Source organism: Cibotium barometz, chromosome 18, assembly GCF_041138505.1.
Source record: "Cibotium barometz isolate CiBa-2024 chromosome 18, ASM4113850v1, whole genome shotgun sequence".
NCBI lineage: Eukaryota > Viridiplantae > Streptophyta > Polypodiopsida > Cyatheales > Cibotiaceae > Cibotium > Cibotium barometz.
In genome coordinates this window covers 47068341-47094518 of record NC_141063.1, presented here as the reverse complement: position 1 = coordinate 47094518, position 26178 = coordinate 47068341, and the positions used below count along the sequence as shown (strand labels likewise).

General features: G+C 44.4%; 2 protein-coding genes and 1 pseudogene across 3 annotated transcripts in view; all 3 read right to left on the bottom strand.

Moving 5' to 3' along the window:
- Positions 1-6555: 6555 nt before the first annotated feature.
- LOC147629413 (triphosphate tunnel metalloenzyme 3 pseudogene) lies at positions 6556-7598 on the bottom strand (annotated as a pseudogene).
- A 128-nt stretch (positions 7599-7726) lies between these two features.
- LOC147629412 (triphosphate tunnel metalloenzyme 3-like) lies at positions 7727-8627 on the bottom strand. The gene has a single exon (XM_086812683.1). The coding sequence runs from the start codon at positions 8483-8485 to the stop codon at positions 7886-7888; it is 600 nt and encodes a 199-aa protein (XP_086668809.1). The 5' UTR covers positions 8486-8627; the 3' UTR covers positions 7727-7885.
- Positions 8628-23739: 15112 nt separating this feature from the next.
- LOC147629411 (biotin carboxylase 1, chloroplastic-like) overlaps positions 23740-26178 on the bottom strand; it is a 37661-nt gene continuing 35222 nt past the window's right edge. Inside the window, exons 15-18 of one of the 2 annotated variants that reach the window (XM_086812686.1) lie at positions 25293-25339; positions 25136-25196; positions 24366-24425; positions 23740-24250 (exon numbers count right to left, since the gene is read on the bottom strand). In XM_086812686.1, the coding sequence (XP_086668812.1) occupies positions 24400-24425; positions 25136-25196; positions 25293-25339 (134 nt within the window). In that variant the 3' untranslated portion in view covers positions 23740-24250; positions 24366-24399. Of the gene's footprint in view, positions 24251-24365; positions 24426-25133; positions 25197-25292; positions 25340-26178 lie in introns of both variants that reach the window. The other variant, XM_086812685.1, reaches the window with a different exon arrangement.

Here is a 26178-nt window from a genome sequence, read left to right as displayed (position 1 = left end):
AGCACCGACCTTGCTCGAGCACCGCAGAGGAGACCTACCATGCCCACTCGGGCTTCACGGATATCCTCTATCCGCAGTCGGCTGAGTCGTCTCGACTCTAGACAACGCTCGGAGGCTTTTGATTATTCCTTCACACGGCTTTTTGGAGCGGAGGGCCCCCATGAGCCAGCACCCATCAGAGTTCATGTAGTGATACCTCCGGCCCGAGGGGAGGAGGCACTTGATTCAACGATGGCCTTCTCATTCCCTCTTTGTGGCCCTAGCAACCGGGAGTGGACTCTGGATCTCGCTCTTAGCATTTTGAAGACTCAGGCAGTTGAGTTTTCTCACCATGTGAGCGATCTGGAGGTGACAGACGTGATAGGCCGACTATGGGAGTTGGCTCATTTTTTCTTTGATACCAGGAGTGTGGATGCCTCCGGGATTCGACATTTGGTGGTTCGCATAGTGGCAGACTTAGCACGCGGCCCTGGATATGTATGCATACACGAGGTTGCTTTGTCTGAGCGGGAGGCAGTCGCCATGGGACACAGCCACTGGCGCTTGATCCGAGATTCTTGCAGCACACCGGGTGGGCAGATTCGTAGCCGCTCGGATGGGGACTATTCTCCATCCAAGCCGCTTGCGAAGGCCCGCCGTACGGCTGAGACAGCCTCCACCTCAGCAGGTCATCCATGAGGATCATCTCATGGAATGTACAGGGCCTTGGCGGCGCACACTATATACGTTATCGTGGTTGCTTGAGGCAGGAGCTTCAAAGATGCCTGGTTGGGGGCAGTATTGATATTCTGATGATGCAGGAGCACCATCTGGGTGAGAGCAGGATCCGGAGATATAGTTCGGTGATGCCAAGTAGATGGGACACCTTTTGTTTTGCAGGGTTTGGCCCCTTGGGTGGGCAAGGAGGTGTATGTATGGTCATTGCGGATATATGGCGGCAGGCGCCTGGTAGAGCACAGTATGTCATTCTGAGGATGCATGATGAGCTCTTTGGCGTGCTCAATGTCTATGCGCCCAACCATGCTAGTGCCAGAGCAAAGTTCTGGACCCAAGTTACGGATGCATTGCCAAAGGCCGCACATTGGTGTGTCGGGGGAGACTTCAACATGCTTAAGGACCCGGCCGATGGGAGGCAGTCATGTTACAGTGCACGGCACGGAGCTTGCAGCGTGGGAGCGATTTTGCATGACACTGAGGATCACTGATGCATGGCAGCATGAGGCCTTCTCCTGCTCTCAGGACAGTCTTAGTTCCTCTCGGTCGGATCGCCAGCAGGGAGAGACTAATCTATCACGGATTGATCGCTTCTATGTGGGCGACAGGCATAGTTGTCACGGTACGAAAATACGGTACGGTACGGTACGGTACCGTACGGGAATATTCGGTACGATATGAAATTTTGGGATACGGTACGATAAAATACGGTTTTTATTTTTTACACTTACAAGCTATGGAGCTTCAAGCTTGAATGTGAGGGAAGGTTGGGAGGGGAGGAGTCTACAGTGCTTGAGAAACCAGTACATGGATATGTGTCTCTCCCAGTTGGATCTCCTGATTGTCTCCAAAAAAGAACCTGGATGGGTAATGCAATACCAAAGGTCTCCCAGTGTAGCGTTTATGACTAAGGGACCATCCTTGCACAAATACGAGGAGTGCATCTAGGGTGATAAGTTTAGGGACTCCTCTCTAGATCAAAATGGCCATGTCCAAATGTTCTCCCTTGTGCATAACTTGAGAATCTAATTGTCTAGCCTACCTATACCAGGGATCCCCAAGTGATGTAGCAAGATTCTCTCATCCTACCAATCAAGTGTACACTACCAGTCTACCTCGCCAGATTTTTTAGGTCTCTCCACAACCCCATATGGAATACTGAGTGGACACGAAAGTTGCGAAGTATTGCGAGCATTTGGGATCTTCGTACAGCATGGTTTCTATTTTTTTTTTAGCATTTGGAATTTTTTTTTCAAGGAAAAAAAAAATTTGGGGAGGGAGGGGGAAAAAACCTAACTCGTACCGTACGATATCGTACGAATTCGTACGGTATCGTACCGTACGACTCGTACGTACGAACAGGTTCGTACGCGTACGAGAAACAACTATGGCGACAGGTTAGGGGAGCGAGGGGGCTCCGTTAGCATTCTCGCTGGCACCTCTTTTTCAGACCATGCGCCAGTTATTTTGACACTTGAGGAGAGGACACGGGAGACCAGCTTTCAGTTGAGGATCCCAGAGAGGGTACTTACAGATCCTAGTCTCGCTGAGGACATTGAGAGGATTTGGCATGATAGCCAGAGCTCAAACCAGGATGCAGCAGGCCAGTGTGCCCAGGGACTCATCGAGCTCAGCTCTTTTTTGCACGCTGCAGCCTTGACACGGCTAGGAGAGACTCGCGAGCGGGAGCGTCGGTTGAGACGTAGCTTTGCTTCGCTTCAGCGCCTTCAGAAGCAGCGGCCTACATGTGAGTGGGTGGCGTCCCAGCTGAGCCAGGCACGCCAGGAGGTTAGAGAGACAGAGGAGCAGAGACATGAGTTCTACTATCGTCGTCGCCAGGCCTCTCAGTGGACGCAGCTTGGTGATAGAATGACTGGGGAGTTTTTTGAGATTACTGGACCCCGCCATGCTCGAGCAGGAGTCCGCCAGCTCAGGAGGCAGGACGGATCGGTAGCTGGGGAGATCAGAGCCATTGCCACTAAGTTCTATAGAGACCTGCTTTCAGCGGAGCCAGCCACTGAGGCTCGGAATGCTTGCAGACAGACTGTGTGGGCACATGTGCAAAGGAGGGTCACCGATCGTATGTGCACAGTTCTGGGTGAGCCTCTTTCAGAGGTTAAGCTTGCTAAGGCCTTGAGGGTCCTTCCGTGCCATAGTTGCCCTGAGGAGGACGGATTGACGCCTTCCTTTTTTATGCGCTATTGGGACCTTTTGGGGCCAGGCCTCCGCAGGGACTTTCAGTATGTTTTGGACACTGGGGTGATGCCACAGAGCTTTTCAGAGGGCTTGATCTTTCTTATCCCCAAGGGGGAAGGAGTATCAGATGATATTCGACATTGGAGACCTATTACGATCCTCAATACTGTCTACAAGGTCTTAGCAAAGGCCTTGAGTTTGAGGATCCAGCCCTTCATGGAAGAGTTGATTTATGCTACCCAGACAGGATTCGTCAAGGAGCGCAGTATCCTTGACAACATTTTCACCTTCTGGGAGGCGACGGCCCGAGCTAGATTTCTCGGTGAGGACCTGGTCGTGATGCTTCTCGATTTTGAGAAGGCATACGATAGAGTCGATTGGCGTTTCTTAGAGGGCACTATGCTTCGCTTGGGCTTTGAGCCAGTTTGGATTCGAGGAGTGGCGGCTCTATATTCCACAGCTCGTAGCCAGGTGCTGATGGCAAGAGGACGGGGGCCGAGTTTTGAGTTGACTAGATCAGTCCGTCAGGGGTGTCCTCTCGCCCCGTTTCTTTTTCTCTTCTTTGTTGAGGCTATGAGCATGTATCTGACGGCAGACGAGGTTGGTTTGAGAGGACTCCAGCTCCCAGTCCGGGGGGAGGACCTGCTCGATGCTGAGTTTGTTGATGACACGGGCTTATTTTTGCATGGCCAAGAGGCCAATCTTCAGCGGGCAGAGCAGTCGCTTCAGGTTTTCAATGCAGCTTCGAGAGCATTGATTAATTGGCGCAAGACAATGGCCTTTTGGATCAGTAGCGCTCCCACTCCGGCATGGAGCCCAGACCCAGGTTTTAGATGGATTCCTCCTGGCACAGCAGTGCGGTATTTGGGATGCCAGATTGGACTAGATTTGTCACCTGAGCAGCAGATTGCCCCGCTTCTTCTGAGCATCCAGAAGAAGCTTTTGTATTGGAGTACAGCTCGGCTATCCTTCGCTAGGAGGGTGGTGGTGGCAAATCAGGTGCTTTTAGCGACCATGTGATACATCACGTCTTGTTGGATCTTCTCGAGCTCTTACATCAGCCAGGTACAGAGGCTGATCAAGAACTTTCTTTGGTCTGGGCAGGATGGTCAGCCAACCCGGACTAAGGTTGCTTGGGCAGTTATTACGCTTCCACTGGCCCAGGGGAGCTTGGGCATTATAGATCCAGTTGATCAAAGTAGAGCCTTATTGGGGAAGCTTATTGTTCGGGGGCTGCTTCCAGGCGCTGAGCCTTGGAAAGAGGAGCTTTTTCAGCGGCTGCAAGCTCGGGCTCCCCCAACAGGGGGCACTTGGGCACCAGAGATACGATGGATCTTCATAGAGATGAGGAGGACAGGCCTCAGTAGAGGATGGGAGGACAGATTTGCCTTGAGCATCTTGCGAGCTTGGGAGTTGCTGAGACCGGGACTCTCTCAGAGACCTACTTCTTGTGATGAGGAGCGGGCCAGACAGCCGCTCATCTGCAGCCCAGCGATACGCACAGAGCAGGGTCATATGCTGGGTTCTCGGTCTCGTCTAGCCTGGGGACCATTGGCGGCAGGCCCAGCACGTAGTTTTGGAGACTGGCAAGCTTTCTGCAGTCTCCCAGAGAAGATCCAGGTGGAGAGGCTGAGTCACTTCAGAGGGGGGCTGATTATGAGGGATGACATTCAGGAGGCACTCACGGAGAAGTGGTTCACGCCTCTCGAACCAGTGGCCCCACGCTGGATGGGAGCCTTTACACAGTTGGAGATCCTGATTGCTGTCAGAGCTTGCACCAAGGATGGTAGATGCCTCTACTATGAGATCCAGGATGAGGGCAGACTTCAGAGAGTGGAGGCGGAGTCGCCTTTGGTTGCAGAGTGCATCTTTCAGAGGATACGGGTAGTGGCCGCCGCTTCCCGGAAGTGGCATATTGATCCAGACCCTGCAGATGTGGACTCTGATTGGCGCATATGGGCATATGCAACGCGCCCCTTGGCCCGGCTCCAGTGGGACCCTGGCAAGTACGAGTGGCATGATCCTTATGCATCCCCCGAGGCCACAGAGATCACCTTTTTCCAGTACACTGTTCGGTTGGGGAGACATATTTTGACGACGAGAAGGATGGTCTCTCCAGGTGCATCGGAGCATTGGCGGCTACAGGGACTCACAGGAGTTCTTAGAGGATTTTTGGACCAGGCTCTGGGCTAGTCGACTGGCACGCAGGATCTCGACTTTCCTGTGGCTAGTCGCCCAGGGGCTCTGCAGTTGGCACCTGGCTTGTCTACAGCGGTCTTCCGGCGGCCTGCGTCCGATGCGGCCACCCTTTGGAGACACAGAGACATTGCCTATGGGACTGTCCTCAGGCGCAGTAGATTTGGTTGCGGATGCTGCGCATTTTGGCCCCCCTCTCTCCAGAGGACATGTACACGTGCGGTGCCGCTGCTTGGTCGACTTCGTCAGGGCCTGCTATGGGCTACGAGACGGAGCAGGACAGCCAAGCCATCAGATTCATTAGGGGCCAACCTCGCCTTGTTCCTTCACCGGATTTCTCGTCCGCCGGCTGGACACAAGAGAGGGATCTACGATGGGAGGTCCTCAGCAACCTCACCATCTGGTTCACCTGGAGAGCCCGGTGTTTCAGGGCCTTTGAGGGGAGACTGGAGCCACCAGCAGAGACTATTCGGGGGATTTGGCAGGAGTTGATCCACACCCTGCGAGGACAATATGACCGCATCCGGGGCGACTCGGATGAGGCGATCTTGTGGCGCCAAGCCTTCCACACCACTTGGCGCAGCGGCCCCTTCTATACCCTACACGCAGGTTCCTCCCGCTGGCACTACAGGCCACCTGTTTGGCTTTTCCCCCCTCCTATTGTATGATATAGCCCCTCAATTCTTTGTACTGATATTTGTACTTTTCTGCACCTAGGGAGAGTCTCCCTAGCTACCTTGCTTGGATCTCTGCTCTGTTTTCTTATGAGCAGGAGAGGGTCTTTTGTAGCCCTACGGGCGTTTTTTTTATATAACTAATGAAAGGATCTTTTCTCGGGAAAAAAAATGATATCCCAAAAGCCATGCTGGACCTAGAGTCACCTTCCTACAGCTATGTAGGACTAGGCAACCCAGTTGCAGGTCAAGGAGACCCATCATCTTTCACGATCAGTTCATTTGGCAGGTCTCTCAGATCCGTCCTTACTTTTATACATCTACAGATGAGAAAACTACAAGTAACAAAGCTATCATTAGTCTTTTACAATCTCCTTCGTAAGCCGAAACGAAACCAGTTTTTCTAAGTTGTGAAAGATGTCAATGGAAAGCACTCTGCAATCCCCATCTTCAACATGTAAATCGAGCATCCGTACTCACAAACCAGGGTACATCTAACTCACCCAACGTCGGGATACATCTAATTCAACCAAAGTAACAGTCATGGGATACATTCACGCAAACCAGGACAACAACTTCTACAGCATCGCAACATGCATAAGACCAGCAACACAAACATGTACACACATGCATGCATGCATGCACAGATATCTGCACACACACACACACACACACACACACACACACACACACACACACACACACACACACACACACAGGTGCACGCACACACCTGATACATAATAATGTCAAAATCTACTCTATTTTCACAAGTTTGAGTAAGCACATAAGCGTATGCCACATAAGGTAAATTTTAGGGAATACTAGAGGATGGAAAAAGAGCTCAAATGGGTATGTCATATCATGTCAGGACAATTGCCCTGATCTGAAGATTGCAAACTAGAAGAAGGTGGAGTAGGGAAATGGGATACCATCAAATGGGGCATGTCATGTCAAAGAAATTGCCCTGATCTGAAGATTGCAAACTTGGAGGAGGTGGAGTAGGAAAAGGGGATACCATGGTGGGTCAGAAAATCCTCAAGAAGGTGTCCAGCCTTGTGTGCATCCGTGGTCTCGCACTCAATTTCGTATGCGGTGCTGAAGTCGAACTGCATTTCGTCAAGCTCCAACGTAACACCTTCCCACTCGAAAACGTTTCTCGCATTTCAGAAACCCCCCATGCATGCTAAGTCTTGGACCTCGAAATCCTTGCACTCCTTGTGGCTGATGCCACAGTTTAGGGTGCAGAGCCTACATGGCTCCATCACGCAAGCCAGTGCCAGAGCTGCGTCTGCAACCTGTTCCACATCTTCCGACACCCTGCTGATTCGGTCCAAAATCATGACCTTGCCCTTCAGCGATGCCCTGCATTTGGCATCTCCACCATAGAAGCACAGGTGCAGCACCGCTCTCTTGGCCCTCAGCTCGCCCCTGTTCCTGTCGAAGAAGATGTTCTCTTGTAGGTGGCTCACACTGTGAACTTGCTGGTGCGCTTCCGCCGAGGGAAAACACGGCTTTACCTCCACCTCCATGGCTAAGACTTTTCACTGAGAGAGAGAGAGAGAGAGAGAGAGAGAGAGAGAGAGACTCTCACTTTCCTCTCAAGTGGGTCTGAATTTACCATACCAACTCTCACATACAGTATTTATTTCAAAGAACCTATTAATTAAGTTCAAATATGTTGGATGCTGTTTCGTAGCAAGGCCCCAATAGTGCTGAAAGGTATGTTGAGGGGCAAGAGGGCATGCACGCACGGGGGACGCACATGCAGCATGTATGTGCATGCATGCAGAGACATCTGTGCACACACGCACATGCATCAACACACAAACCTGCGCACGTATGCATGCTCACACAGGATACATAATAATGTCAAAATCTACTCTATTTTTAAAAGTTTGAGTAAGCACATAAGCGTATGCATGCATGTATGTCGAGACTCCAATGAAGCAGCACATAAGGTAGATTTTAGGATTACTAGAGGATGGGAAAAGAGGTCAGATAGGCATGTCATGTCATGTCAGGGCAAATGCCCTGATCTGAAGATTGCAAACTTGAAGGAGGTGGAGTAGGAAACGGGGATACCATCAAATAGGCATATCATGTCAGGGCAATCGCCCTGCTCTGAAGATTGCAAACTTGGAGGAGGTGGAGTAGGAATAGGGGATACCGTGGTGGGTCAGAAAATCCTCAAGAAGGTGCCGAGCCTTGTGTGGATCCGTGGTCTCGCACTCGATTTCGTAAGCGGTGCCGAAGTCGAACTGTGTTTCGTCGAGCTCCAACGTAAGACCTTCCCACTCGAAAACGTTTCTCACATTTCGGAAACCCCCCATGCATACAAAGTCTTGGACGTCAAAATCCTCGCACACCTTGCGGATGAGGCCGCAGTCGAGGGCGCAGAGCCTGCCTGGCTCCGCCACGCAAGCCCGTGCCAGATCTACGTCCGCAACCTGTTCCTCTTCTTCCGACACCCTGCTGATGCCATCCACGATCGTGGCCTTGCCCTTGAGCGACGCCACGCATTTGGCGTCTCCGCCGTAGAAGCGCAGGCGCAGCACCGCCCGCTTGGCCCTCAGCTCGCCCTTATTGCCGTCGAAGAAGACGTTCTCTTGTAGGTGGCTCACACTGTGATTAGCGGCCAGCAGATCTGCCACGTGCTGGTGGGCTTCCGCTGAGGGCAAACGCAGCTTCACCTCCACCTCCATGGCGGCTAAGCCTTTCCTCTGAACGAGAAAGATGAATACGGAAGGAAGGATGGCGATCTCTAGCAGTACTAAAGGTAGGTTTGGGGCTATCACTCCTCACTACTCTCCTAAAAATCGGATCTCAAATGAGAGAGAAAGGTTATAACAAGAGAAAAAGGTCAGTGATGTATTTGACCCATGGTGATGCTATAACAAGAGAAAGGTTGTGATATTCTAGTATCACACAAATAAGCATTTTTTTTCTTGTGACATTATATCTTATAAAAATGAATTAAAAAACTCAAGATATATATGTGTCAGCAATCTTTGGCATAGAATATGCTAAAATTTTCTCAAAAGAAAGAATTATATGTTGATAATAAATGATGTAAGATACTATCTTTCCATTTGCAAAGTTGCTAGACTTATAAAACATATTTATTACTATTTATAATAGATTATTGAATGTCCATTGTACATTTTTGCAATAAATATGTTGTTCACCGATTTCGGAACTCTTGAGCCTTGCACAATAGAGAAAAGAAGAAGAGGAAGAAGGGTCTTACCGACTTGCACCTCTAGCCACTCTTACTAGAGAAACCCTCTCTTGTGGAGAGCTTGGGTCCTCAACCTTGCCTTCCCCATTGTCACTACAAGGACACTTAGTAAGTGGGTGGGAAGTAAAGAGGGAGAGAGCTATGGAAAGCTCAACCTCTACCTCAATGCCTCTGTGAGTGAGAGCATGGGAAAGAAGGGAAGAGAAGGAGAGAGAGGCAGAAGAAAACTAGCATCATCACACTATCACTCACCCACACAGTCCTCGAGCAAGCATGCAACGAAGGATAGAGAGCATACAAGCAAGCATCAAACACAAGAGCACAAACTCAATTGTGAGAATGGGATTACGTGTTTTCTCATTAGTAAAAATGTCTTATATATAAGACTCATATTTATAATGCCTAGCTACTCAAGTAATGTTTGGGGGCCTAAAAGCTAGTCTAAGCTGAATTCCTAAGTATATACTACCAGCATTATACTAAGTATAATGCTATTGACATTACACAAGTCGTAAGCTCGGTTTTAACTATCTTCCAACATTACACAAGTCGTAAGCTCGGTTTTAACTATCTTCCAACATTACACAAGTCGTAAGCTCAGAGATTTCCCATAATCATTTACATGAAGCGCTTGCGCGGTACAAAAAGTATGGCTCGAAAATGTTGTCGTGTGTATTCAAAGTCATTTCGAGGTAATGTTGGCCACTGTGGTTAACACAACCCCCTCCCTAATCACATGGTTTGATCCTTGAAATCTCAATGAAGCATAATGGGAGTCAGGTGGTAGAAGCCGTTGAAGTTCTAGTAGAAGTAGAAGCGAGACTTCGTGTACTCGGTGGTGTAGTGGAATGCTTTGTAGGATAGGTGGTCTTGAACATGTCTTCGAAGGTGCCACCAGCCTTGCATCCATTGTACTCGATTGTAGTGGAATGCTTTGTAGGATAGGTGGTCTTGAACATGTCTTCGAAGGTGCCACCACCAGCCTTGCATCCATTGCACTCGATTGTAGCAGCGGTGGCCAGGTACCTTGGTTAGCCAATGGTGGCTTTTAAGAGTAAAAAGATAAATGATCCGCAATTTAGATGGCCCATGCATTAGAAGAATCTCTATGATCTATGCATTATAAAAGTGGAGACATTATTTGTAAGTCTTCCTGGGTAGGGGCAGAGGTCTTCAAGGACAAACAGCTCAATAAATTTTCCCTCTTCCAAGAGATCGAAAAGTGAGGACATGGCACCATGATTGGAGGTTAAGGTAGAGGACGTGATGGGGGAGGTGCAGAAGATGGTGGAGGGCTCAGTTCAGTGAGTGAGATGATGTTTTGAAAAAACAGCATGGCAAGGGTGGGGTGAGAGGCCCATGGCACTTTGCAGAGGATGGTTTGGAAAGCTTACACGAGGATGCCCTCATCTATGTAGATGGTATGCTAAAGAAGCTTGATCCTGCCGGCTACACTACTGAACAGCAACTTGAGGAGACCATAGGGTGGGATGGCAAGGTCTACTATGTCTCTGGCTATATCCATTAGGGTATCAACTTTTTTCGCGACTTCAGGGATGTTGTGGCTTGGCTTTTGCCTCTTCCAGTTACTATTCCAGGTGGGCAGTGGTAATATATATAGCTTCTATGGCTCTCCTAAAATCCTTGTGCTGCTCAAAAAGTTTATTTTGGAATTAATCCATGAGCTTGATCCTGTTGTGTGCACCAGGGTCTCTGGCTTCTCGTAGTGCAGTGCTTGCTCTTGCGAGATCTTCTTGGGATTGTGCCCTTGTTGGCTCCCTCACTTTCTATTTGCATAAGTTCTAGCTCTCATTCTAGGCAACGGATCCTTAAGTTAGCCTCGAGATCTTGTACCTGTGTTGTTGGATTTAGAGCGCAAGATTCAACATAAAATAGATTAAAGAGATATGATAGATTAAATAACAGGACATACAAGAATGGGTACAATCTTCCCTCCCCAAATGTGTGTGGCCTTCTCCCTCGCATTGATATTTATATATTATGAAAGCCAAGCCACTTTAGGCCAATAGTGTACATTTATTTTTACAAAGTGGCTTGCATGTGTTCTACTTTTATAAATTTTAGGCTTAGAATTTAGCCTTTGAATGTACAAAGGGTATTATTCAAAAATGAAAGTCTACTCTAGACTAAGGTATTATTCAAAAATGAAAGTCTACTCTAGACTAAGGTAAATAATTATTCTTCAATAAGCACATGTCACACATTGGTGATAATTGTGCAACACCTTTAACTTTATTTCATGCACAGAAATTCCTCTTCACCTATCTGACAAACTTGTATATCCAATTAATTGATAAATTTAATGAATCCTAACAAATGTATTAATAGGTATAAATTATTAAATAATTAATAATTATTCTAGCAAATACATTAATAAGCACAAACTATTTATTAATCAAGAAGCATAAACTATTCATTAATTCATAAATTTAGTCAATTCCAACAAATTCATTAATAAACACAAACTATTCAATCAATAATCACTAGTGATGTATGTACTCAAGGTATCATCCTCTCATATAAATCAATCTAGCAATTTGTCAACACTAAGTATACACCATTGCGGTCACTAAAAGTTTTGATATAAAAAAAAGAAACTCATGATATTAATTTATTTTAGCATGGTGCAAGATAAATGAAGTGTCCCCAAGATATCTAAGAGGGAACTCACTAGAGACATATGTACCCAAGGTATCATCCTCTCATATAAACCAATCTAGCAATTTATCAAGACACACCACTACGGTCAATAAAAGTATTTGATATGAAAAAAAGAAACTCATGATATTAATTTATTTTAGCATGCTGCAAAGATAAATTAAGTGTCCCTAAGATATCTAAGAGGGAAATCACACGACGTCCCTCTTTCTTGAATTAGCAACTTTTCTCAATTGCGAGTTTGCTCATAAGGGTCAATAATCTCAAGTCGAGAAAAATTGCTTAGGCACCCACCAAAGCATCTTCTTTTGGAATATTTTTGAAAGTCAACAAATACTTAGCATAGGTATTACTAGTGTGGGTGATGTCTTTGGGTTTGAGAACTTCTTCTTCTCCTCTCATAAGTGATGCTTCTTCATTTACGTGATGAGACGGAAGTGAATCTTTGAAAGGTTTGAAAAGATGGAAATGAAAAGAGTTGTGTATATCTAGTGGGAAGGTAATTCCAACCTATAGCGTATTATTATTATTTTTCTTGATTACCTTAAAGGTTCCATAAAATCTAGGTGCCAATTTAAGAGTGGGATATTTTTTCAACCTTCTTTGAATAAAACATGTTTACATTTTTTATTTGCTTACTTCAGATATCTCTCTTGTGCTTTTGTGATATAATTACGTGCCTCAGAGAGAATTTGACTACAGTCTACAATGAATTGGTTTTAGTAGCTTCAATTTTAAGTCTTGTAGCTAGAATTTGCAAGGCTTTACCATAAATAATTTCAAAAGGTGCATGAATAGTAGCCGTGTGTGGGGTATTGTTAACTAGAGAAGATAAATGTGCTAATCTCAATCTGAAGGTTGTTAAGACACATAAGCTCTAAGTGGGTCCAAGATAGTATGCAATTGGGACCGATAAGTAGTCTCGAACCCCACCTCGATAAGTAGTTGGTTACGATCCTAATCCGTTGTCAGAAAAGGCTATTGTCACCAATTTTTCCCACTTCACCTCGTGAGGTTACTTCCCTACCGTTTCCCATTCTTAAGCATGTATTATTATACAATAATCTTCATTTTCTTTTTCAATGCTTCCTATCAAACTGTAGGATGAGAAGTACTATTTGTTTACTTCATTGTGGAAAAATCTACCTTGGTGCCTAAGATAGATAATAGTGTCACATCTAAAAGTTACTACAAAACTTAGAAACTCTTTGAAACATTGATCTTTACGTAAGCAATGATGCACAAGAATATGTTAAACAAATAAATGCACGGCTTGATGGGAAGTCATAGTAAAATAATCTTGTTTTCCAAACCGATCTACAATGGTCCAAATCATACTGTATACCCTAGACGTGAGTTGGTCTAGTGTTCAATATGCTGTGCTAACCACGCAAACACAGAATTCCCCCACTTAAGACCTAGATAAGGAGGAATTTGATGCGCATATTGCATGAGGGCATGGAACCACAATACTGTCCATTGCTACAAGAATCAGTCTTAGAGGTAGTAACCTAGATAAGGAGGAATTTGGTGCGCATATTGCATGAGGGCATGGAACCACAATACTGTCCATTGCTACAAGAATCAATCTTAGAGGTAGTAACCTGTAATCGCCCCAGCTCCACCTGTTTAGGCTTTGCCTACACCTCCAACAAGGCCCATGCTTGCTAATACACCTCACTAGGGGAAATATGCACCTTAAAGAGGAGTACTAAGAATTCCAAAGTTACATCTGTCACCTCCGGTGTTGCTATAGTAAACCCAACCTTGAGGTGACCCCCATGAACGAATTGACCATGATAGAAATAGAGAGAGAGAGAGAGAGAGAGAGAGAGAGAGTTACACAAAAATTAGGCAAAATATGGACTCTCATTTTTGCCCCTTAAGGGTTTCCACACCTCCCCTCTCTAGAAAAATGGGCTCATGGTGAAATTTTTGCAAATCAACTCAAAAGTGAGTGGAGGTTGGACATTTGGAATCTATTCTTCAAGACCTTTCCAATGATATATAGCATGATAAGCAATTTTGAATATTCAAAATTGCTTATCATGCTATATATCATTGGAAAGGTCGAAGAGTAGATTCCAAATGTGCAATCTCCACCAACTTTTGATTTTATTTGTAAAAATTTCACCATGAGCCCATTTCTCTAGAGAGAGGAGGTGTGGAAATCCTTAAGGGAAAAAAATGAGAGTCCATATTTCACCTGATGGAGAGAGAGAGAGAGAGAGAGAGTAGGAGAAAGTTTGAGTGTTAGAGAGAGAATTAGAGAGAGAGTTAGAAAGAGAGAGCAAGAGTTATATATATATATATATATGCACCTTAAAGAGGAGTACTAAGAATTCCAAAGTTACCTCTATCACCTCCGGTGTTGCTATAGTAACCACCCATCCTCGAGGTGACCCCCATGAACGAATCGACCGTGATAGAATTAGAGAGAGAGAGACAGTTATAGAGAGAGAATGTGTGAGAGAGAGAGTGTGCGTGTAGGAGAAAGTTAGAGTGTTAGAGAGAGAATTAGAGAGAGTGAGAGAGACTTAGAAAGAGAGAGAGTGTTAGAGTTAGAGCAAGAGTTTTATACACACACACACACACGTATATATATATATATATATATATATATATATATAGAGAGAGAGAGAGAGAGAGAGAGAGAGAGAGAGAGAAAAGACCAAAAGGATTGGATGGATGGAAGAATAAGAGTGGGGATGGAAGAACAACCACCTCATGACTCTTCAGATAAGTCTAATGATGATGAACCCGCTAGGGAAAAGGCATTTCACCAAGATTTTCCAAAAGTATTGGTGAATAAATCAAGCCACTACTTTGAGAGTGATGACATGAATGCCATCCTTTCTATAAAATATAAGGATAGTCAAGTCACATACATCCTAGATGGAGGGGCTAGAGTCAACATTATTACCAACAAGCAGTGCTTGGATAAGCGGGGGAAACCTTTACTTGACAATACCAACCTACTAGTTAAGCTTGCTGATGGCACCACAACACCCATGGGGATTTTGCACAATCTGAGAATCAAGATCTTTGGCTTAAATTTTCGCCACACTTTTGTGGTAATGAACTTCTCTAAGTAGCCCCTTTCTTATGACTATGTCCTAGGCAGCAGACCCTTTATAAGAGAGGCCAAAATGGTTCATCATTGGGACACAGACCGTATATACATATGAAAAAGGAATGAAACCCTGAAGGTAGACCTAAGAACATGGAAAAATTATCCCATGAGTGGTGTACCTTTTGTTGCCCGAAGACCACACCACATAATTAAACATGTGCCTCACATGTCATAAAATGTTGGATGAGGAGTGTGAGCTTAGAGTTTGCTTCACTTTCAGAGGAGGAAGACTGAGAATTAGAATGCATATCCTTGTAACCATGGACATCCTCCCAACTAAAATAGGCACGAGATATGCCACATCATGGATGGCAAGGAAATCACAGATGGCAAGAAATCACGTCGGTATATATGTTGAGGGGGGCTGCAGAAATGGAGCGTACACCCAAATTTAAAGGCGATACCACAACCAAGAGGTGGTAGAGTGGGGCTTGAAACGCTTAAAAGGAGAGTATTCATATTACTTCTAGGGAGGGAATGAAGACCATTGGCTTCTATACTCCAAGGCCATAGATTCTAATGTGGATTTTTGCCACCAACAATGGTAAAAAGACCTCAATATTTTTGAGGTGCACGAAACTAAAGCAAGACAAGTTGCGTAATATTTTTGAGGTGCACGAAGCTAGGCAAGACAAGCTGCTTAATCATCACATCTCCGTTAATATGACCCAAGTCATTGACCTCCAAGAGGAAGACTAGGAGGTGAAGCCGCCAGCCTCTGGTTGGCATGACTAGGTCTAGAACAAAAGCTAGCACTCATGGATGTAGAAGCTAGCCATAACCTAATGTCTCATGAGACTTGGTGCGTGCCAGCCCTTTGGTTGGCATGCTAGCCTCTGGTTGGCATGACCAGGTCTAGAACAAAAGCTAGCACTCATGGATGCAAGAGCTAGCCATAACCTAATGTCTCGTGAGACTTGGTGCGTGCTACATCACCTGTGTCATTGACCCCCACAAAAGTGCGGGTGGAAGGAGTAAACTAGTTACAAACCACATGCATAGGAGCTTTCACTACCATGTTTCATATTGGGAATAACCCCTTGCAAGGGAGGTTTTATGTCATGCCTGCTCTGCGGGTATCATGTGTGAAGAAGACGAGGATGGATGGGACATAATTGTGGTAAATCGATTGGGACTCGAGAACCGCTACATTGCAACTAGCCTTGGGACAAGTAACTATTTTGATGACAGACAAAGAGCCCATGTCTGTAAAATCCTCAACACAAACTACCCATTCTCCCAGTAAAGAAGTGCTCAAGCTAATCTAGCCACCCACCAAAGGGAACCCTTACATTGGTGAACATGAGGCTTGGAGGATTGTGGTGCCTCCCATTTCCAAAGGTTTTGTGGTTTCTTCACCCACATCTGCGTTCACTTGGCTCATTTCTTCCCAAAGCTACTTGCTTGAGGTAGATTGAAAGAATCCTTGCCTTCTTAACAAGAAAGCACTCACTTGAGTGATGGTCATTCTCAATGGTACCGAAGATTGTGGGTGGGTTTAAGACGATATGGTTTGATGCACTACAGTCAACCAAATATCACTTCCCAATAATTAGTTTAGATTGAGTTTGCTTCAAAGGATTTCTCTCAAAAAATCAACCTTTAGTGTTCTGAGTGGTTGGTGGTTATACGAGCAGGTTCAATAACAACATTATTTAGAAATAACGTGTTAAGGAGACATAGCGGCTTTCACATTGGCCCCTCAAGCATTTCTAAACAAAATCACACACATTGGATACTACACAAATTACAAAAAATAAAGCTACTTATCCATTTTTTTGGATTGAAAGGCGATAACATGGTTACATATTTTTGGACTAAACGTGCTTTTGAACATCACTAGATCCAAGATGATGATCTAATTCGGTCTCCTTCCCTAAAGGATGAGAAGATCGTGACTTTTTGATGCAAGACAACTCTTGTATGGATTTCAACCCTTAGAAACTTGATTTACAAATGCAATTCATTACATGATTCCATGGCCCTCTAGATGTGGGATCCTCATGTAATGAACACCATCAGATATGAGCAGTTGATGAAGCTAAGAAATTCAAGAGAAAAGTGGGAGGGAAAACAAGAAAAACATAGAAATTAAGGGGAAAATATGGAAAGCAACAATTGTGTAGCCACCAAGTGGGATTGCTTTTACAACGGCAAGTGACCAATCATGGCACAAAAGCCACATGTTTGGTGGTTTGATTGTACGTACACAATGAGTTGTCCGTACCTACAACTCCTCAAAACCAAGGCATCATTGGTGTACGAGTGTTGAGGTTCTTGTGAGCTTATGACTTCATATGCCAAGCATATCACCAATTTAGTACTCTCTCGCAATTGATTTTTAGAGGTGAACTTACCACTAAGGATTATAACTAAAGCATATATGGCTTTTATAATACCTAGGAAATAACCCTTATTCACACATGCCAAGTCTCTCATGGCACTATGCACATTTATAGCCATGCTTTCACCCCATTCAGTAAGAACACTGTGAATATATCTTTGATGTAGACTTACTCATGCACACGCTCTTTATGACCATGTTTTCACCCCCTATCCTTGACTTGCTTGATTTGTATGCTTTCCCTTTCTTTTTTGTAGCTATATCTACCTAGATGAAATAACATGCCTAAATTCACCTTATAAGAAAGTGCAATTTATAACCTCATGCTAGTCGTCCACAAGACAATAAATCATCAACTCCGTCATGCATAGTATGGACTACATACAATGACATCCCCGCTAACATCATTAGTGCCCAATAGTGGGTGTAGAACTCTACAATATATAGTAGAAAGATGTACAATATGTAGTGGTAAATTTTGGGGTCTTTTGTTCTCTCTTCTTTCCTCTCTGTGTGTATGTGTGTGGCATGCACGAGTTCACATACATGCAACGAGCAACACTTTAGCACATTGCAGGTCATTCTTACTATAATTCTGGCATAATGTTTACTTGCTAGCTCCCTCTGAGACACTGTATATTAAAGCTAGCAAGCAAATTGCCAATGTTCAAGCAGACGCACGAGTTTTTAGTTTATGGTTAACAATGATAAAATCTCTCTCTAACTTTTGTATGCAGAAATGAGAACTAGCATGAAATATGTAACAAGTTTTCCTCGTTACTTTGGGTTCATGTGTCATATTCTACCTCCAACGGTAATTTATATATATATATATATATATATCTCAAGCAAGCATAGTGTTAAATTTGCAGCAATGTGATTAGCTATGGTGGATCAAATGCTAGATGAACATCATTAGCAAAGAGATTAGATGATAATTAAGATGTGATTAGTGGCAATTAACTGATAGCTTAATGTAGGCTTGGATAATAAAAAACCAGCAAATTCTCATTAGGCCAATGCCTCAATTTATAGGGTTTACATCCAAGCATCCAATCCCACTGATTTCTCCTTGATTCACTCCACCTCTTCCCAGAATATCTCCACACCTCCTAAATCTCCTCATGCTACCCGTTATTCTCTCCTAGTAGATACTTCTCACCTTTTCACAGGTTCTCTCACACATTTACAGATTCTCTTTTACAGCCTCTTGCCAAGGGCTTGTTCCCGCACACACCCTATTCACTTGTATATTTCAACACCTCCCCTCAAGTGAATACTCCTAGCACACTTGGACCCTATACCAAGTTTCCCTCTTACTTGATAGTCCACCACCAGTGCCTCAAGTCCCTAAACTCATAGTCCTTGACACTCTCTCGCTCTACGTGTCCAAGGCTACTACAAGTGCCGCGACCTTGACTAAAGTGCTCACACATAAATCTACCACATGGCCTACATCATCGGTGGCTCAGAGGTGGTTTTACTCTGTTGGGGCAAGTTACATTGGGTTGTGGGTTCTCTCTCTCTCTCTCTCTCTCTCTCTCTCTCTCTCTCTCTCTCTCTCTCTCTCTCTCTCTCTCTCTCTCTCTCTCTGAGATTTTCACATGGCTCCTCACTTCTTGGAGCCTCGCATCTTCTCTTGTCTTCAGTCTTTTTGTCGTGGCAGCTTCTTTTCACGCGTCCATGTCTTCCTTCAATGCTTCGTCTAGCTCTTCTTCTCGGTGTTGATCTTCCTCTTGGAAAGAGATATTCTTCTTCTTTCATGGCTGGGGCCATGAGCTTGACCGTCAATTCTTGCTCCATGATGTGAGCAACATGTTTTAATGTATTGTTGACAGTTCTTTTGGGTTTTTGATGTTTATCTTGTGTCATTATGCAATGCAAACCCAAATCTATGTGGGAGGTCTTGCCTCTTGCCTTATTCTAGACAAGGGTAGTGTCTGATCTCATTTTTACAATGATGTAATGTGCCCAATACATAATGCATATAGCATTCATTCTTATGCACATTCCCAAATGCAACTCTGGCTGTGAATGACTTGAATTTGTGTGTGGGTTAAATGCAAGATAATGATTACCACAAATTTATCAGTATAATTTTACCAGAAATTACAGTAAACCAAGGGTAATAAATCTATACGGAATGTTTGGAGTGTCAATCGCAATCTGAAGTTATAGGGATCTGTATCAGATAGCTAATGGTGGTTAATTTGAATCCTCAATTGTACCAAAAAATTATGATTAATATTGATTAATCACTGATTAGCAAATTAATCCTCTATTTTGTGTGCAAAAAACAGAGTATGCAGATCGGAGGCCTTAGAGTTCAAATGAGCTCAAATCCTTTTAAGGCCATCAATAGCAATTAGTCTAGTAGAGGATTAAGCCAAGAAACACAAGATTTGACCAAACATTGAATGCTTAATCTCTATTTTACCAAAGTCACCTGCACATTTGATGAAGAGCTTGGATCTCACTGTAGACTTGATCAAATCCAGATCTGTCTTCACAGCCTTGTAGAGCACCCTTGAAAACCCCTAGGGCCAAGAGAAATTAGAGCAATTTGATCTGGAGAAGAAGACATTTCATTTTTCTCTTAAAAAAACGACGCCTGCAGATTCGCGATTTTCAAGAGCTGTAGAAGGCGGTTAGGTTTTGATTGAGTAGGCTGAAAGGTGGGCAAGGTAGCTATGCTTGCCTAGAAGCTTTTGCCCTAATGTTTCTCCTGGAGGGAGATCAAGCCCCTCCACTGGCTGGGGGTGTAGAGAGCTAGTTGAAAAGAGGTAAAAAAATCTTAATTATCTACTAATCCTAATTAGCTAGGCTCACAAATTGATTGTGGATTCTAGGCTAGGCTCTGATACCATGTTGAATTTGTAGCAATGTGATGAACTATGGTGGATCAAATGCTAGAATCAACATCATTAAGAGATTAGATAATAATTAAGCTTAATGTAGGCTTGGATAATAAAAAACCAACAAATTCTCATCCAATGCCTCAATTTATAGGGTTTACATCCAAGCATCCAATCCCACTGATTTCTCCTTGATTCACTCCACCTCTTTTGCTTGATTCTCTCCACCTCTTCCCAGAATATCTCCACACCTCCTAAATCTCTTCATGCTACCCTTTATTCTCTCCCAGTAGATACTTCTCATCTTTTCACAGGTTCTCTCACATTTACAGATTGTCTTTTACAGCCTCTTGCCAAGGGCTTGTTCTCGCACACACCCTATTCACTTGTATATTATTTCAACACATAGCTCCTGTATCTATCACATGACTTCCTTGTAGGGTGCTTTGCAAGCAGGTAAATAACAAGCTTTGTACCTAACATGCATCTTCCTTCTAGCTCGATTGGAAACATGCAGAGAACAAACTACTGTTAAATATTAATAGTGATTAATGTCGAAATAAACCAATGCTAGGTGGTTGAGTAAACTAGCACTGAATGTAAGCCTTAAATAAAGCAGTTCCAATGTGTGTGAACAACCGCTAGTTTGTATAGGTCTCTTTGTGTAGGAGCAGCCTCTTAAAAGGCACATGTGGGGGCATCATATTTGTCATATGTGGTGGCATCATACTTAGAATATGTGGTTGAATCTTATTTAACATATGTGGTGCATCACATCTAGCATATGCTTAGAATATGTAATGAGGTCTCTCCTATAAAAAGGACCTACTTGTATAATGAATTCATGCTTTCCACTACATCTAGCATATGCTTAGAATATGTAATGAGGTCTCTCCTATAAAAAGGACCTACTTGTATAATGAATTCATGCTTTCCACTACATCTTGTACTCCCACAAATCCCTTAATCTTGTGTTGATCGTCTTGTCAATTATCATCTCTCCCTCTTCTCCTCACTTTTGTGTGATTGTGCTCTAGACACTTGCCATCAATTGGTATGAGCCACTGCTTTACAGCCCGTGGAGCTTTGCACCTAGATCCAACCACTGTCTCAGAGCCGGTCACCGCCCAACTTCGCTACCTAGAGCCGGTCGCCGCCAGCTGTTGCCACCGTTCAGAGCCAACCACCGTCGGGCAACCAAGCGAGGCTAGTGCCTAGCGCACCACCTCGACCGGTCAACTGGGTAAAGCCACTACAGAGCGAGCCACCTCCGCCCCTCCCACCCGCCCCGCCGCCGTCGTCGGCTCTGTTGCGTCCAGTTCCACCACCTCAGCCGCCTACACAGTTCCGTTGCCTCCACCTGCTCTGCAAGGGCCTCAACTCGCTGTCCAACTCCATCTCGGTCTTGCTCTCCACTTCCAAGCTCACTTCCAAGCTCAACCTGCTCTATTTGGGGGGAGGGGAAAGAGGAGAGATAGTGATTGACAACATCTTTCTCACAAAGGTTTGGGGATTTCTTTTCGTACCTTCTTTGTTGACGAATACAAAGCCTTTGTGCTATATATTTTATTCTTGTTCATTAGGGAAGTTTTTCTAAGGTGGAAGCAATAATAGGCACTCTTGTTCCTGTGCACTACTCCCGGAGTCTTGTGTTAGCTCATTCAAGTATACACCCTGTTCTTGGTATACTTCCGTGATCGCACCTTCAATCTCGTCATATCCGGGTGCCTTGTGTGCACACTCCCGTATCTCTCTCTCTTGTATTTTTCTAAGAGCTCATATCAAGGGGAAGGAGGGACTTCCTATTCCTAGTTCTCTCTCCAACTTTGGAAAATCTTATACTGTTGTGAGGATGTCACAAAGAGCCACTTCCAATGAGCTTTCTAGATTCGGTGCCTTGATGACAACCAAAGATCGCCTTGATGGTCCCAACTACTTGTTATGGAGTTTCATGATCAAGAATCTCTTAATTGCCAAGGAACTATGGAAGATTGTCATGGGGCAAGAGCCTCGTCCTGTTGCACCAACTCCTGGCGCCTCGACATCAAGGACGACTCAGACTGTGGCACAAGTTGTTAGGCATTACAGCACCACCTCCTAGACCCAGTGAAGACCAAAGATGGTGGGATGCTCGTGATGCTTAAGCAATGGCCATGATCGCTCTCTTAGTCAAGCGCTTGATTGTGCCTCACATCCGATCCTACAGCTCTGCAAGGGCTGCCTAGGTGGTCCTCGAGACCATGTTCCACTCCCGTAATGAAGCACAAGTCATGTACCTAATGCAAGAGCGGGATGGCTTGACCATGGACGAAGGTGATTCCATTTCAAATCATCTTACCAAGGTAATTGACCTTAAAGAACAACTGATGAATATAGATGAGGTAGTTGATAACAAGAAATTGATCACCACCGTTCTTAGCTCCTTACCTAAGTCCTATCAAAGTTTCCATACTTCTCTGAACCTTTCTATGAGAGGAGGCAATCCTATATCCTTCGAGGAGTTGGTTGGATTACTTCTCTAAGAGGAGCAGACAAGGAAGAATAAATCTAAGGGTGATGCAAGCAAAGGAGACATAGCCTACTTCTCTAAGGACAAAGGCAAAGCGGAGTCATCACAAGTTGACACCAAGAAGAAAGGAAAGTGTCACTACTACAACAAGCCAAGACACTACATCGGAGACTGTCGGAAGAGGCTTGCAAAGTTGAAAGCTAATGAAGACTTCGCAAATTCTACTTCTCCTACCTCCGACGACAAGAAGCAGCAACCAAAAGCTAAAGTAAACCTAGTCCAAGATGATTGGGCCTTCTAGCCACATTATCACTGTGGGGGGGAATGTTAAATATTAATAGTGATTAATGTGGAAACAAACAAGTTCTAGGTGGTTGAGTAAACTAGCACTGAATGCAAGTCTTAAATAAAACGGTTCCAATGTGTGTGAACAATCTTGTATGAGTCTCTTGTGTATATAAGAGCAACCTCTTAAAAGGCATATGTAGTGCCATCATATTTGTCATATGTGGTGGCATCATACTTAAAATATGTGGTGGAATCTTATTTAACATATGTGGTGGCATCACATCGAGCATATGCTTAGAATATGTAATGAGGTCTCTCCCATAAAAAGGACCTACTTGTATAATGAATTCATGCTTTCCACTACATCTTGTACTCCCACAAATCCCTTAATCTTGTGTTGATCATCTTGTCAATTATCATCTCTCCCTCTTCTCCTCACTTTTGTGTGACTGCGCTCTCTACACTTGCCATCAACTACATTAGCTAGAATTCCTATTCTTCTTTTCCATGTAGTTGACAAATTCAAATCATTTTACATATCGGTGTATGTGTACACATGCACACAAACCCCCTCACATTCTTCTCTGCGATTTGAGTTGGTATAGCCCATCCCCCATCTTCATTCTTATTTTTTGGTATTCAGTATACATGCCCACAAACATAGTTTAAGTCCACACATGCACGCAAAGCTATAGAAACAAAGACTTTACCTTGGGGAAAATCTAAAACGAAAAGATGATGCTACATGTGAAATTCAAGAGGATGTTAAATGCTCACCGGGGGAACGCGTGCATAGTTTTAAGCAGTGACTAAGCTGGAACAGACAAACTCAATAAGTTGACAACTGTGGACACCATATTCTGTCTATGCTAAGGAAGGATCAAGAGGCACACGTACAATTCTTGCAACATCTTAGAGCCTCATGCAAGGATAAGCTGAATTGGGATGGGGTTTGCCAACGTTTCTACCTTTTCACAAGAGTTGTACTCAAACAAATCGTGAAGGCAGTCACACTTCTTTACATCAGGTACTGAGTACTTTCACCTACAGTTCTCTAACATAAGCTAGTTGGGTCAGTGAAAACATCAGAGTGTAGCAGTGGTATGTATGCAGAAGTTCCCTTTGCGAATAAATGAATCCAGAACAAAACTGCCTGAGCACTTAACATGTTGTACTAGCAACTGACCGTCCTATAAAAGCTCTCAACATTGATGAGGAGACATTGCAGGTATGACTCTGCAAGACTTACTCTTTCAAAAATGGAATCAAAGGACTGCAAGATCATCCATCTAAACATCAACTCTGCTATAACTTTTCACTGCGATGTCACCACTTGGAACTTGCTCCAAGCATCAGAGGACTCAAGCCGATGCCTTGGCCATCTCTTTCAGTGTGGTTGGCAGCTGCACCACAGCAGTCGGCTGCAAACACAGACACAATCAATCCATTTCAAAAAACACTCATCCATGAGAGCAAGCAAGACAGTTGCCATGACTAGCAAGATCAAAATGTCATTCGTGTGGTCATAAAAAGCACCTTGAGCTTCATTCAGAGAAATATACTCCTAGCCTCAAACGGTAGGTTGTTGGTTTATGCCTGTTTGTCAACAATGTGTGTGACATAAAGAAAAGGTGTGTGAAATCCCTGGACTCTAGCTATGCATATCCAATGTCCATACCATTCACACACAAGATCCTTCCACCAGTGGAGGAAACGGACCAAGACAAAACAAGGGCAGAGTACCAAAAAAGAGAACCTAACCACCCCCTCTGCCAAAAGGCGCATATTGCGCATGAGTAGGAAAGGAAGCATCCATGCAAGCGGGCAGGCAGTTGCAAAATCAGCATACTTTTATTGTACAATGCCTGAAAACTGGCCAAAATATGCTACTATACAATTCTCATTGTGCACATCTAGCACTGATGTGTGAAGGAATGCTCAGAAAGGATGGAGACCCATATTTGTGAAGATGCAGACAATTGTCAAGTCTCACAGCTGCTGCATATGCACTCCCAGCTGCCTGTGTGAGAGATTCAAACTAACCCATACGGACTGTGAAGGAGTGCCCTCAACAACCTCAACACAACATGTTCAAGAGGGTCTCAACACCCCTTGCTGTAAGGCAACTCCTCAGTTCAAATGTGGATAGTAAAAGTGTGAAATCTAGACCTTTAAACAAGCTCCCTTAAAAAGAAGAGCCATTGCAATGAAGCCCTATTTGCCACACTCCCAAGACCTCCACACACGTTCATACTGACAGGGCACTTAAAGGTTGACAGAAATTCGTAAAAATCATGTACTCACACCAGCCAATTCTTCTTCATGTTTTGGGATAAAGGCTGTGTCAACTTTTCCATCCTTGAAGTCCTGTTAAAGCAGAGCTGAGATTAGTTGACTTCCCTGAGAAAGTAGACCATAATATCAACATGGAGCTCGTAGTGCTGTAAGTGCAGAAGCTGAAACCTGGATTTCTAGGATCAGTTTGTGGTAGTCAATGGTTGTCGGTATGCCTGCAAAATACACCATAATCAGAACAGAGCCATTATGACCTTTAGTATAACCTAAGTACATACTATTCATTAGTATGACTTACACAAGATTGAAAGAGAGTAGCAACTCTCTCAACAGTTTTATGTTTGTACATCACCTAATCACAATATGGCAGCTGACATATGTGCAGCATTGGATCCTAAGATTGCAGCAACCACCCATCTCAACGGAGCCAAGAGACTTGTTTAGTCCCTTCAGCCTCCACCAAGGCATACGAAAGTTATTCTGGGTGTACAAAAACCTGGCCTAGGAGGATAGGCAGCCAAAGGAGCTGTGCTCCAAGAGCTCTTTACCCTTGTTATCCTACCCTCACAAGGTACAAGAGGGACTACCCAAGACCTCGCAGCCAAAGGAGCTGTGCTCCAAGAGCTCTTTACCCTTGTTATCCTACCCTCACAAGGTACAAGAGGGACTACCCAAGACCTCACAAGCCACAAGGTGGACATGACACATGGCACACACTTATCTTATCCAGATAAGAGGGTGTTCACACACATATAGGCACACTTACACAAACATGGGATGTTCGCACCTATACAACCACATATAGATGGACACACACATACTAACAGGTATGCAAGGTCGTCATACAGGACGAGAGACTCCGAAATACCCAACAAATCCCGTTCATAGCGAAGGTGATATCTTATGAAGTGGCTTTCATACTTATGGTGATTTGGGCTCACTGACACCACGTGATGCAAAAGATCACAGTGGCCATACCTGACGTGATACAACAAATCACAATCAAGCCTGCAAATGGAGCTTGACCACACATAAGATTCCTCAATCCTTCTGG